Source organism: Hippopotamus amphibius, chromosome 16 (genome assembly GCF_030028045.1).
Source record: "Hippopotamus amphibius kiboko isolate mHipAmp2 chromosome 16, mHipAmp2.hap2, whole genome shotgun sequence".
NCBI classification, from domain to species: domain Eukaryota; kingdom Metazoa; phylum Chordata; class Mammalia; order Artiodactyla; family Hippopotamidae; genus Hippopotamus; species Hippopotamus amphibius.
The window spans coordinates 55,410,951-55,424,309 of NC_080201.1; the positions used below are offsets into that span (position 1 = coordinate 55,410,951).

Sequence of the window (13,359 nt, forward strand, 5' to 3'; positions counted from 1 at the left end):
ATCTTTTTGTTTTTTTTTTGTTTTTTTGGCACACGGGCTTAGTTGCTCCGTGGCATGTGGGATCTTCCTGGAGCAGGGATCGAACCTGTGTCCCCTGCATTGGCAGGCAGATTCTTAACCACTGCGCCACCTAGGAAGCCCAGTCCTTGATCTTTTCATGAACCATTAGGAATAATTGCCACAGGGTTCTTGCAAAGTGGAGGAAAAAGCTGGAAATGCTAAAAAAATCGAGTCCAACAGAGAAGGCAGAGCAGGGAACTGGTTATGCTTTGACTGAAATAGAGCTGCGGTCCCCCAGCTAGAATCAAGTTCAAATGTTGACTCTTGCTGACTGTGGTCTCGGGTGAGGGATTTCTCCTCTCTGAGGAGAGATTCAGTTTCCTCCTCTTTATTTTTTTTTTTTCAGGAAAACATGCTTATACTTTATTTCCAATTCTCACCATTACAAGTGTTGGATTTTGCAAGATCATAGTGAAAACACTTTGGTATAGGACAATCGATTTTACACAGGAGGGCTAGATTCAAAAAGCCAGTTTTGGGCTCTGATAGTGAATTAAATTTTATATGAACGCATGAATTTAAAACTCAAAACCAACCTAAGTGATAAAAAGAAGTCATCAATACATTTATCTTCTCTATGATACGTAATTAAGAGTTCAACTCTTTTTACATCTGTAAGTCAGATGCTATCAAGCCAACTGCCATGTACAATTCATAATCCTCTCACATTTTTAACTCAAAGACAAATAGGAAGATTCAGTACATTTTAATTTCCCAAATGTTCTCAGAAAGAATGATCAGCAGCATCGTCCAGTTTTAAAACACAGCTGGGTAAATCCATTTACCCCAGATGAACTACCTGTGTGTGTTGTAAGGCAGCAATGAAAGACAAGGATCTTCTGGGGTGATGACACCCTCAATGCGGAAGGCTTCCCTCGTCACGTGAAACGTGTGACTAACAGGAAGGGAGAGAGTCACCTTCATTATTTCCTCAACTATTGGTGTTTTCATAGGATTTTATTTTTTTATGTTTATTTTATTTTATTTTGGGCTGTGTTGGGTCTTAGTTGCGGCATGCGGGATCCTCTGCTGTGGCTCACGGGCTTCTCTCTTGTTGTGGTGCGAGGGCTCAGTAGTTGCGGCACACGGGCTTAGTTGGCCCATAGCACGTGGGACCTCAGTTCCCTGACTGGGGATCGAACCCATGTTCCCTGTATTGGAAGGCAGATTCTTAACCACTGAACCACCAGGGAAGTCCCTGTTTTCATAGGATGTTAAATGCCTGATTTCAATTTTACAATAATACCAATATTCATTCAGAAAAGTAATTTTATGTTCCAAGTAGCAGATATTAACAACTTCCAACATGATCTCTAGGAATAATTCGCAGGGTTTGTTTGTTTGTTCGTTTGTTTGTTTGCCACACCCCGCAGCTTGCAGGATCTTATTTCCCCGACCAGGGATGGAATGGGTGCCCCCTGCAGTGGAAGCATGGAGTCTTAACCACTGGACTGCCAGGGAAGCCCCTAATTTGCAGTTCTGAACCATGCTTTGGAAAAACATTTCAAGCAGTCTGTGCAGGATTTATGCCTATTCTATTATTGGTAATAATTGCAATTATCGCTTGTTGCAGGAACTTTAAATTCTTCTGTTGCAAACTTTAAGACTGCTGTGGGGACTTCCTAGGTGGCGCAGTGGTAAAGAATCTGCCTGCCAATGCAGGGGACACGGGTTCGAGCCCTGCTCTGGGAAGATTCCACATGCGCCGGAGCAACTAAGCCTGTGCGCCACAACTATTGAGCCTGTGCTCTAGAGCCCGTGAGCCACAACTACTGAGCCCATGTGCCGCAACTATTGAAGCCCACGCACCTAGGGCCCATGCTCCACAACAAGAGAAGCCACTACAATGAGGAGCCTGCGCACCACAATGAAGAGTAGCCCCCGCTCTCAGCAACTAGAGAAAGCCCGTGTGCAGCAACGAAGACCCAGCACAGCCAATAAATAAATAAAATAAATAAATAAATAAATTTATAAAAAAAAAAGATGGATGGATACTATATTAAAAAAAAAAAAAGACTGCTGTGAAAGGTGTACTTTTGGGAACACAGCGTACTTTGTTGAGCAGCTGCGAGTCTGACATCAGAGTGATCCTAAAGGAAACCTCCCCACAGGGTGGAGCCAGTCCAGAGACCCCACCAGCTCCGCAGGTAGCCCCACATTCTCTGAAGGGCATCCTGGCCCAGTTTCCTCCTCTTTAGGTGCCGCTAGTAAGAGTGGCTGTATGGATTCAGGAGCTCTGCTACTCCTTGGCTGTGCGACCTTGGACAAGTCACTTAACCTCTCTGTGCCTCACCTTCTTCACCTGTGAAATGAGGACAATCATAGTACCTACCTCATCAGGTTGGTGGGAAGATGAAATTAACAAGACTTGACATAGGACCTGTCTTGGGTAAGAACTCAGAAATGCCAACCCCAGTTGATGTTGTGCAAAAGTGCTTGGCACAGGGTGAGTCCAAAGAAATGGTCACCTTAGTTAACATCTTCTTTCAGCCTTTATCTCATTGAATCCTCACCACTATGCTATGTGATGAGTGCGATCACCCCTGTTTTATAGATGAGGAAATAGGTGCTCAGAAAATCATGGCTTGCCCCAGGTGACATGGAAAGGAAATGTCAAGACCAGGATTTGAACTCGGATCTCCCTGGCTCCAATTCCCTCCCACCCCCAGCCCACATACACACACAGTGTTTACCATGTGCTGCTCTGTTCTAAGCCTTTTACAGGGATTACTCATTAATTCCCACGTCAGCCTCACAAAGTAGGTTATCCTTTTGAGTCCATTTCTACAGACCAGGAATGTGAGGACCAGAGAGGTTATTACTTCCTGGCTCAGGGGTCACACAGCCAACAAATGACAGAGCAGGGATTTGCACCTAGGCCATATGGCTCCAGCCCCTGCACTGCTTTGTATTAAGCATGTGGCAGTTCCAGATCCAATGTCCAGTGTCCTGAGTCCAGAACAATGAGGGGAAAAGGGCTCAGCTGCCCTCTTCTACCCTGTTCCCTAGAAATACCAGGAGAAGTTACAGCATGAGTATGAGTTTTATTTTCCATCAGTCAATCAACAACCATTGTCCCGAGTGCCCTCTCTGTATTCAGGATGTGCTGGGTAGCACTAGCCACACTAGCGCAGGCTGTGAGACTGAGACTGCCTTGTCTCTGTCGTCCCTCCTGGGTCTTACAGTCCCCTCGTGGAAGAGACACAAGTGATGATCTAGAATGGGCAGGGCTGGTATGTGGGAGCCCAGGAGGTTGCAAGAGCCCAGGAAGGGCGTTTCTTCCAGGCTGGGGGATCAGAGAGGGCTTCCTGCAGGAGCGAGCATCTGTATTGAGGCTCAGCCAACAAGGGAGTAGAGAACTGCGCGGGAGTCTGAAGCTTGGTCCACGACCAACAGCGCCCTCTGCTGGAAGCATTCTGTAGTGCAGCGACCTCAGTACTGCCAAGGTTTGGCAAAGTTCGCGTTGAACTAAATTCGATAATGCTAGAATCCTGTGCGCCCAGTTTTTGCCAGTTTGTTTTAGGACTTGATTCATTAAGTCAGTCCCTCAACAAATATTTATGAGTACCTAATTTGAGCCAGGTGGTTCTAATGCTAAAGATACCGTGCTGACAAGACAGAGCCCTGCTCTCAGAGAGCTGGCATTCTAGTGGGGGAGAACCAATAACATAACACCGGTAATATAAAATCAATAGCTAATATTTGCTAAATGCTTCCAATCCATATACTAACGTATTCAATTTTTGCAGCCTTTGACTATCCCCATTTTACAGGTTAGGGAAACGGAGACAGAGGTTAAGTTACCTGTCCAAAGCCTGCACAGCCAGTAAAGTGCTGAAATCGGATGCGAACTCACAGCCCAATTTTTAGTCTCGCCAATAATGTGATGTAACATAATATAGTAATTATAATGTTACATAACGTAATTTTAGGTCCTGAAAATCTTTGTGAACAAAATCAAGCGGAGAAATGAGGTTGTGTTTGGTTAGAGGGTGTACTTTAGAAGAGGCAGGCAAAGGAAGACCTCTCGGAGGAAGAGGCCTTTGAAAAGGGACCAGACAAACGCCGAGATCTGTGTGGAGAGATGTCCAAACAGGGTGCGCAGCCAAGGCAAAGAGTCGGCGGCTGGCACTGCAAGAAGATCATCCGTTTGGGATCCAAAGTTTCCAAGATTCCGAGTTTCCAAGATCCTAGTTTCGCCGAGACTAGACTCCCGTTTCCAGACCTCCTGCGCGCTGGAATCATCAGATTCGACGTGCCCTAGAGACTGCGGGCTACGCGCGCGCAAGATTCTGCGATTCCTGCAGGGCCGGGGCCCCTGGGCTTAACTTTCCCCGGGAGGTGGGCGGGGCCGGTCTCACCTGCGGGGGCGGGGCTCCCGGCCGCCCCGCCCCCCGAAGGAGCCGCCTGCGGCCCGAGACTCTGGGCGCAGCTGGGAGCGGCAGAGGGGCGCAGCGCGGCGAAGCGGGACCCGGAGCTGTCTGCGGTCAGGTAAGCGCCGAGAGTGCCGAGTGGGAGTCCCCGGAGCTGCGAGGATGGAGGCGGCGGCGGCGGATGTGGGCTGGGCCTGGCACACCCCTAGGCGCACTGGCCTGGAGACGGGGATGGGCCTTGGGGCCCCTGGACGCCCCCTGTCCCGGAGACGGGGACGGGCCTGGGGCTTCCCCGGGTCTGGAGGCCCAGCTGGGGCCACGCCCCCTCCGCCGGGCGCAGGTAAACAGGAGCGAGGACGGGGCGGGGCCTGGGGGACGGAGGGGGCCCTTGTGACTGCCCGGCCGGCGGGCGGACGCGTGGCCGGTGAAACCGGGGTGCGCGGGGCTGGGCCGGCCGGCCGGCCAGGGGTAAGTTGTGTGCTTTAGGGGACTGGCCATGATGGGGGCCTCCCGCCTGCGAGTGTGTGTGTGCGTGGGGATGGTGCGTGCGTGGGCATGAGAGATGGTGCACGAGGCTCAGGGGTGTGTGTGTGTGATGGTGTCAGACTGTGGGCACAGGTGGGTGCTGGAGATGGCCTGTCCGTGTAACCCTGCGAGGGCACAGAGGGGCTGTTTGAATGATGTGAAACTGTTTCAGTGATGTGAAAATGTGGGCGACCTCTGATTGTGTGTCTGTAATGCTGTGTGTGTGTGTGTGTTTGGTAGGGGGTTAAACTGTTCATAGGATTAGGTATGTGACCAAGAAATTGTGTGGCCATGGTTGTCTCTGCCTGTAAGATTGGCGGGGGGTGGGGTGGCAGGGAGGTGGACACTGTGGGGTGCAGGATGGATGTGTGGGTGTGACTGTGGATTATCATAGTCAGCTGTGCACGCGGGGCTCAGCAGGTGAAGGGGAGTTTGCTGTTTGGAGGATGGTGTGAGTGTGGGAGCCGGCGTGTGTCAAGGAAACAACCTGCGTGATGTGTGGCTGTAGCTGAGCCATCCGTGTCTCTGCGACTGTTCCCGTGCAGAGGCTGTGCCTGGCTCAGCTGTCTGAGATTGTGAGTGGTGTTGTGAGAGATCATATACCTCCGCAGACTTTCCTGAATGACGGTCACGGTTGTCAGGATGACTCAATGAATTGGGTGTGGTTGTGAGTTAGACTTGCGTGATGTGAGACTATGGTGTGATATACAAACACACACATGTATACATAGAGGTTGATGGTGATGGAGAGGCTACAGTATATGAAGTCCACGGGTTTACATACCTGCCCTTACTCTGTGTCTGAGTGCGTGTGACTGAGCATTCGCACAGGTGCAAGAAGCACTGGGCTGCTTCTGGGGAACACAGTGGCTTGAGTGAAGTAAGCCTGAGAGGCTGTGTGCAGAAAGCGTGGAACTCCCTCTCTGCACAGCTGTCTGTGCCGTGGGCACCTGCTTGTGACAGTTAAAAGCCTGGTCTCAGGGGTCATTTGCATGTCTGTGTGTGAAGCTCTATAGTGTGTCTGTGTGTGCGAATCCCTGGCTGAGCCCGTGGGGGCAGGGAGGAAGGAAGGAAGCTGGGAGGATGGTGACGGGTCCACCGTGAATCCTGGGAGTGTGTGTGTGCTTGGGAGAGGCGTTGGGCGTAGGATGGAGGGCTGGCTGCTGGCAGGACTGTGGCAGAGTGGTAGAGGGCATGTGTCATGGGCATAAAAGTTCAAGAAGACAGTCCCAATGGGAGTGATTTGGGATTTGGTTATCTTTGTGCTGGTGAGGGGAGATGAGGGAGGAGACAGTTTCTTTGTGTGTTGGCTTTTATTTTACTTATTATCTATTTTTAAATAAACACATTTATTTATTGGCTGCGTTGGGTGTTCGTTGCCACGCGGACTTTCTCTGGTTGCAGTGAGCCGGGGCTGCTCTTGGTTGCGGTGCAAGGGTTTCTCATTGCAGTGGCTTCTCTTGTTGCGGAGCACGGGCTCTAGGTGCATGGGTTTCAGTAATTGTGGCACACAAGTTCAGTAGTTGCAGCACAGGGGCTTAGTTGCTCCGAGACATGTGGGATCTTCCCAGACCAGGGCTCAAACCTGTGTCCCCTGCACTGGCAAGCGGATTCTTAACCACTGCACCACAAGGAAAGTTCCTATTTTATTTTTAAATTTTTATTGATGTATAGTTGATTTACAATGTTGTGTTAGTTTCAGGTGTAGAGCATACTGACTCAGTTATATGTATTATATATATCTATGTATATATTTTCACATTCTTTTCCATTATAAGTTATTACAATATATTGAGTATAGTTCCCTGTGCTATACAGTAGGTCCTTGTTGGTTATCTATTTTATATATAGGAGTGCGTATATGTTAATCCCAAACCCCTAATTTATCCCTCCCCACCCCCTTTCCCCTTCGGTAACCATAAATTTTTTTCTGTGTCTGGCTTTTATTTCTGAAAGGAAAATATACCTGTGTGTTGAGTGGTATTTCTCAGAGGGGAGTGTATGTGTGTTATTTCTGAAAGAAGAATATATTTGTATGTGTGCCTGAATATATCTGTATCTGTGTTGCATTAGGTTGTGCCAATATTTTGAAAGGAAAATGTGGATGTGTGTGTGAGTGGGTGTGTTGAGTTGTATTTTTAAGAGAACGTGTGTGTGCAGGGTGTGTGTGTCGTATTTCTGAGAGGAGAATGTGTATTACTCTGTATTTCTGAGAGAGGTGTGTGTGTCTACAGGTGTATTTCTGAGACAACGCATGTGTGTTTTGTCATATTTGAAAGAAGTGAGAGTGTCTGTCATATTTCTGAGAGGAGAATGTGTGTTTTTAAGAAGGGAGTATGTGTGTGTGTTGAGGGCTGTTTCTAAGAGGGGAGTGCGTGTGTGTGCGTGTGTGTGCGTGTGTGAGGGCCCCAGAGGCATCGTCACCAGCTGTGTCATTGACCTTGTCACCCGCATACAACCCCATGAAATCCCACGTGAGACCCTCCCCCGACCCATTACGATCTGGACCGCAGACCCTGGGCTGTCACACGGCCCATGTGACATCCACGGGCCACGCCTGCCACGCGTGTGTCCCAACACGCCTTGGCTGGCCGGGCCTGTCTGCAGTGGAGGGTGGAGCCCATTTCCTTTGGGTCCGTCAGCTCCACAGGCCCTGGAGCCGCCACGTGGGGCCTCCCCTCCCTGACCTCCCCAGTCTAGAGGCCTCCTCTGCTTCCAGCACCCCAGCCCCTTGGCCCTCTCCTCCCGCCCCACCCCACCCCCAGTGGTCTGACTGGTTCCCAACAAAAACACCCTAAGAATGAGCTCACGGAGAGGCTGCCGCCTCCACACGTCCCGCCCCACATGCCCAGCAAGGGAGGGCACCTCCAGTCCCGGTCACACAGCCGGGAGTGCTGGGCCGGGGTACCCAGGGTCCTTGGGGTGGGGAGGGCTGGCCCGGTGAGCTGAAGGAGGGTGGGAGGCCACGAGAAGGCTGTTTGCCCTCCTTTGGTTAGTTATACATAGTGAGGTTTTGGAGTTGCCCTCCCGGCAGGGCCCTGGGCTGAGGACAGGCAAAGGATACTCAAAGGTTTCCAGTTGCAGGCTGGCCAGGATGGGTGTGGGACCGGGTGCTGGCTGGAGTGAGGAGAGCACGGAGGCAGAGGGCTGGCTGGGATGGGCAGATAGGGAGATAGCTCGGAAGGGACCTGTGGCCCACATGGCGCAGAGGCAGAGGGGCTGTCTTGCCCAGCCATGGCAGTGACCCCCGATCCCGGTCACCCCCAGGAGCAGCCATGTCCGTGCAGGTGGCCGCCCCAGGGGGCGTGGGGCTGGGCCTGGAGCGCCTGAGCCCCGAGGAGCTGGTGCGACAGACGCGACAAGTGGTACAGGGGCTGGAGGCCCTGCGGGCAGAGCACCGGGGCCTGGCGGAGCACCTGGCGGAGGCCCTGGCAGGACAGGACCCGGTGGCTGGCCTGGAACTGCTGGAAGAAAAGCAGCAGGTGGTGAGCCACTCGCTGGAGGCCATCGAACTGGGGCTGGGTGAGGCCCAGGTATGAGGGGGCCAGGTATGCTGGGGGGACAGCCTGGGTAGAGGGAGGCCTAGGGGAGCCAGGCCCAGGAAGGGGAAGCTCTAGTTCTGAGATGGGATCCCTGGGCTGCACTGGGGATGGGGTCCTGATGTGCGACAGGGACCCCTGAACTGGGTGGGGTCCTTCCGTAGAACTGTGGGTCCCGGGGAGACGCTGGGGTTGCACAGGTGGAATGGGAAGTGTCCTGAGTGTAACTTGTGTGCCTGGGTGAAAGCAGAGGGGTCCCGGGGCAGGATCGGCGTATGGCCCTGAGAGCCTCTGGGCATCCCTGGTGCCACGGCGGAGGGCTCTCTGTAAAATCTGGGGGATCCCGGAGAGAACGGATGTGCTCCGGCCTGATCGGAGGCCCTGGGCTGGCTTGGGGGCTGTCTGGTAGCGTGGAGCCCAGGCCTCTGACTCGCCCCCCCCCGACTCTCCGGCAGGTGCTGCTGGCCCTGTCGGCACACGTGGGCGCCCTGGAGGCTGAGAAGCAGCGGCTGCGAGCCCAGACGCGGCGGCTGGCCCAGGAGAACGCGTGGCTGCGGGAGGAGCTGGAGGAGACGCAGCGGCGGCTGAGGGCCAGTGAGGAGGCCGTGGCCCAGCTGGAGGAGGAGAAGAGCCACCTGGAGTTCCTGGGGCAGCTGCGGCAGTATGACCCGCCTGCGGAGAGCCAGGTGCTGCGGGGCCTGGCGAGGCGGGGCCCACAGCGAGCGGGGGACCCCGCGCTCCTTAGATGCTCCACGGCCCCCGTCCCTCCATGCAGCCCCCGGTGCCCCAGACCCTCCGAAGAACCCCTCAACCCTCTGCAGAGCCCCGTAGCCCACCTGAACCTTTGGGGACCCACACAAACCCCAGACCCACCAGAACTTCCACGGAAGCCCCCCAGCTGCTCCACAAAGCCCAAGGATCCTCCCCGAGCCCTCAGGAGACCCCTGAGACTCCTGACTATCACCTCCCTCTAACCCTGGGATTTAGGACCCCAGTCTCCGCACCAAACTCCCAAGCCTCATGACACCCCACTCTCCTGTCCTCTCTGTAGCAGTCCGGGTCCCCCCCTCGCCGGGACAGCCTGGCCTCCCTGTTCCCCACCGACGAGGAGGAGAGGAAAGGTGGGTGCAGGGAGCTCAGCCAGAGAGGACAAACAGCCCAGGCTGCAGGGCGGCCTCTAAGTTGCTGGGGAGGGTGGGGAAGGTCAGGGTGGGGTGTCTGGAGGATGGAGCAGGTGGCTGTGGGGGGGGGGGTGACATCAGGCAGGTGACACTGGAAGCTGCGAAACCAGGTCCACCTCAGTGGCTACAGCCCCAGGAGCCAGGTGGCTCCCGCGTTTCCGTCCTACAGGCCAGGACACATCCCACGGGCCAGTTAGATGCTTGTGATTCCAGTCTCAGATGTCAGTACAGGGGCCTGCGGTCCCAGGGGCCAGCGAGGCGGCTGTAGCTTTGGGGTATATGTGTCCCCTCACGTGGGGCTGGAGGAGTAGGAGGCCTGCAGTGACTGGGCGCCTGCACCCCCAGGTTCCGAGGTGGCGGGGGCCGCCGCGGCTCAGCAGGGTGGCTACGAGATCCCGGCCCGCCTTCGGACCCTGCACAACCTCGTGATCCAGTACGCGGGGCAGGGCCGCTACGAGGTGGCTGTGCCACTGTGCCGCCAGGCCTTAGAGGATCTGGAGCGGAGCTCGGGCCACTGCCACCCTGACGTGGCCACCATGCTCAACATCCTGGCGCTGGTGTACCGGTGAGGGCTGCGGCCACCGTGGCTGGAGGGGGCAGGAGGGGGGGACCCTGGTGTCCTGCCCTGCCAGCTAGGGCACTTGGTATGGTGGTGAGGAAGAGGGGACAGAGATTTGGAGGGGGCGCCACTGAGACCTCGGCAAAGAGGCGTGAGCGTGGGCAAGAGACCCCACGAGAGTGGATAAGAGACCTGCGGTGGCAGAGGCCCAACACCCATCTGGGAGCGTGGGGACACCCAGGAGGGACTCCCAGAGGGCGACACCCATCCTTGGTTCGGTCAGGTCCCTGGGCCTGCAGGATTCAGCCTCCACTGCCCCAGCCTGGCCAAACCCCCTCCACCCTTGGGCCACCCCACAGGGACCAAAACAAGTACAAAGAGGCCACAGACCTCCTCCACGACGCCCTGCAGATCCGGGAGCAGACGCTGGGCCCGGAGCACCCCGCGGTGAGTGGGGGCCCATGAGGGAGGGAGGGAGCGCGGTGGGCCGTGCCTGCCCACCCCTGACCCGCCTCCCCCGCCCCACAGGTGGCCGCCACCCTCAACAACCTGGCCGTCCTCTACGGGAAGCGCGGGCGTTACCGGGAGGCGGAGCCCCTGTGCCAGCGCGCCCTGGAGATCCGGGAGAAGGTCCAACCCGTCCCGCGTGGTCCTTCCCCTCTGATCCTGAAGTGCTCAATTCTGTGGCCCTCGCGTGACCCTGATTTGCTCCTGTGACCTCTGACCTTTTCTGCCCCTCCCATTTGGTATCATGAGCCCCCGATGTGAACCTAGAGCACCCACTCCCATGACCCACCACCCTTGACATACCAGTGACTTCCACTTGATCTTGACTCCTGACTCTTGGAGCTCAGCTCATGCCCCCCCCCAGTCCTGGCCTTCCAGCCCCTGCCTCGATCTACCTGTCTGACCCATAAGCATGGTTCTGCACCATGACCTCTGGCCCAGCTAATTCCCAGTTCGACGGGGCAGCGCCTGCCCTCCGCCCCCAGCCTCCTGTACGTGACTCTCCCTCCACTTGGGTCTTCTAATGCCCAGCGTGTGACCCCATGACTCCTAGGTGCTGGGCGCCGACCACCCAGACGTGGCCAAGCAGCTCAACAACCTGGCTCTGCTCTGCCAGAACCAGGGCAAGTTCGAGGAGGTGGAGCAGCACTACGCCCGGGCCCTGAGCATTTACGAGGCCCTGGGCGGGCCCCACGACCCCAACGTGGCCAAGACCAAGAACAACCTGGTGAGGGCGCCTCAGGGCACAGGTGCTTCGGTCCTGGGGCCCGGGCTCTGGGGAGGCACCCATCGGCTTCAAGGGTGGGATACGGCAGAGGCCGGGGGCCCCATCGCTGCCCACCCCTCGAGGTGTCCCGTGAGACTCAGCTTCTGAGCTGGGCCCTGACTGGTAGGGTTGCTCAGCACAGGACATGGAAGTGTCAGGAAACAGGCAAGTTGGTGACAGCCAGAGCACAGCTCCAAAGAGAAAATCGGAGAGACTGGCCAGGAGCAGATGAGAGCATTTATTGAGCTAGACCCCCTTCTTAGGACTTTCCCTGTATCTTCTGTTTCTTCAAAGGCCCTATGAGGTAGGTGCTCCAGTTGCCCCATTTTCCAGATAAGGAAACCGAGGCACAGAGAGGTGTGTCACTGGCTCAAGGTGGAGTGGGGCACAGGCCCCTGCCCTGAGCCAGGAAGTCATCTACCCTATGGGACGTGGTGGGGTCGGGTTCCAAGCCTACCCTGCTGTCGGCCGAGGCCTGGAGTGTGGGGTGAGCCTGGGCTTCTTCCTGGGGGGCCAGAAAGGATGTGCCTGGGTGCAGTGCTGGGGCCTGGAAAGCGCCCAGATGTGAGCCAAGATCCCTCAGGCCATGCCCTCCCTGCAGGCCTCAGCCTACCTGAAACAGAACAAGTACCAGCAGGCAGAGGAGCTGTACAAACAAATCCTCAGCAGGGAGGCCCTGCCCGCCCCTCTCGGTAAGCCCCCAGCCCCTCCCCTCTCCCTCAGGGGGCTCCTCGGCGTTCCCACCACAACGTGCCCTCCTGTTCCCCAGGGGTCCCCAAGACAGGCACAGCTGGGGATGCAGAACAGCAGGTGAGGACAGGCTTTGCCTCAGCTCCCGGGGGGAGGTGGGGACCGCACGGAATGAGCTGGACTGACCAGCGTCCCTGGCGCCCTCTCCAGACCCTTCGTCGGAGCAGCTCGTTATCCAAGCTCCGAGAGTCCATCCGGCGGGGAAGTGAGAGGCTGGTCTCCCGGCTCCGAGGCGAGGGCGCAGCAGGGGCAGCCGGGTGAGTGTTGAGTCAGGTTGGTGGCTGAATCTGTAGCCTGCCCCTCGCTCCCTGTCCTGCTCAAGAACCTTCCATGGCTCCCATCTCCCCTGCCACACAATCACACCCGGTGCTGGAGAGTTCTTTCCCAGGATGGGAGCCGGACACTCCTGGGCTCACGTGTGCCCCACCCCCTTCCCCTGCAGGATGAAGAGAGCCGTGTCCCTCAACATGCTCAGCGTGGATGGTTCAAGGGCTGCGCGGAACCAGGTGAGGGGACACCCGGGTCAAGGATGGGGGGGGAGGCCCTACGCTGACAGGCCCAGAGGCGAGGGAAAGGTGGGGATGGGCAGGCTGGCGCTGGAATGGACCCCAGGTCAGGGAGCATGGGTGGGTTTTATTTGGGTAGAGGCAGGGGGATGGATGGGATGGAGTTGGGTTGGACGTGGGGACAGGAGGCTGAGCAACGCGGCCGTCGGGACCGACAAGCTGGCAGCCAGGCTGCCCGGGCAGAGCTGTGTGCTGCCCTCACCCAGCTCCCCGGGCCTGTCCCCAGTTCCCCAGCTGGCACCTGAGCGAGGCCTCTCGGACCCTCAGCGCCAGCACCCAGGACCTGGGCCCCCGCTAAAGGCAACAGAACCACGTGGCTGCGGCGTCTCAGAGGAGCGGGAGAGGGGAGGGGAGCCCTTCCGTGTCCCTGACGCGCCCCCCGACCCCTTGGGGGCACCCAGTGTCTTGGGCTTCCCCACTGTCCTCTCCTCCTGCGATTAAAGGCTGTAGACTTGGCAGCCAGAACATCTGCCTGAGGTGTCCTGTGGAGACCTTCAAGCGCCTCCCCCAAGGCGCCCTCCGAGCTGCCGGGA

At 56.4% G+C, this 13,359-nt stretch overlaps 1 protein-coding gene and 1 pseudogene across 1 annotated transcript; one reads left to right on the plus strand and one right to left on the minus strand.

Annotated features, from left to right (window-relative positions):
• Window positions 1-1,351: 1,351 nt before the first annotated feature.
• Window positions 1,352-2,233, minus strand: LOC130838123 (ubiquitin-fold modifier 1-like; annotated as a pseudogene).
• A 1,286-nt stretch (window positions 2,234-3,519) lies between these two features.
• Window positions 3,520-13,190, plus strand: KLC3 (kinesin light chain 3). Its single transcript, XM_057710986.1, is given in 17 exon segments — window positions 3,520-4,302; window positions 4,304-4,364; window positions 4,366-4,457; window positions 4,459-4,506; window positions 4,508-4,551; window positions 8,226-8,491; window positions 8,953-9,183; window positions 9,549-9,618; window positions 10,024-10,243; window positions 10,597-10,684; window positions 10,766-10,867; window positions 11,298-11,471; window positions 12,112-12,202; window positions 12,280-12,320; window positions 12,411-12,517; window positions 12,703-12,766; window positions 13,053-13,190. Coding segments are annotated over 17 exon segments (1,929 nt in total). The 5' UTR covers window positions 3,520-4,144; the 3' UTR covers window positions 13,125-13,190.
• Window positions 13,191-13,359: the final 169 nt, after the last annotated feature.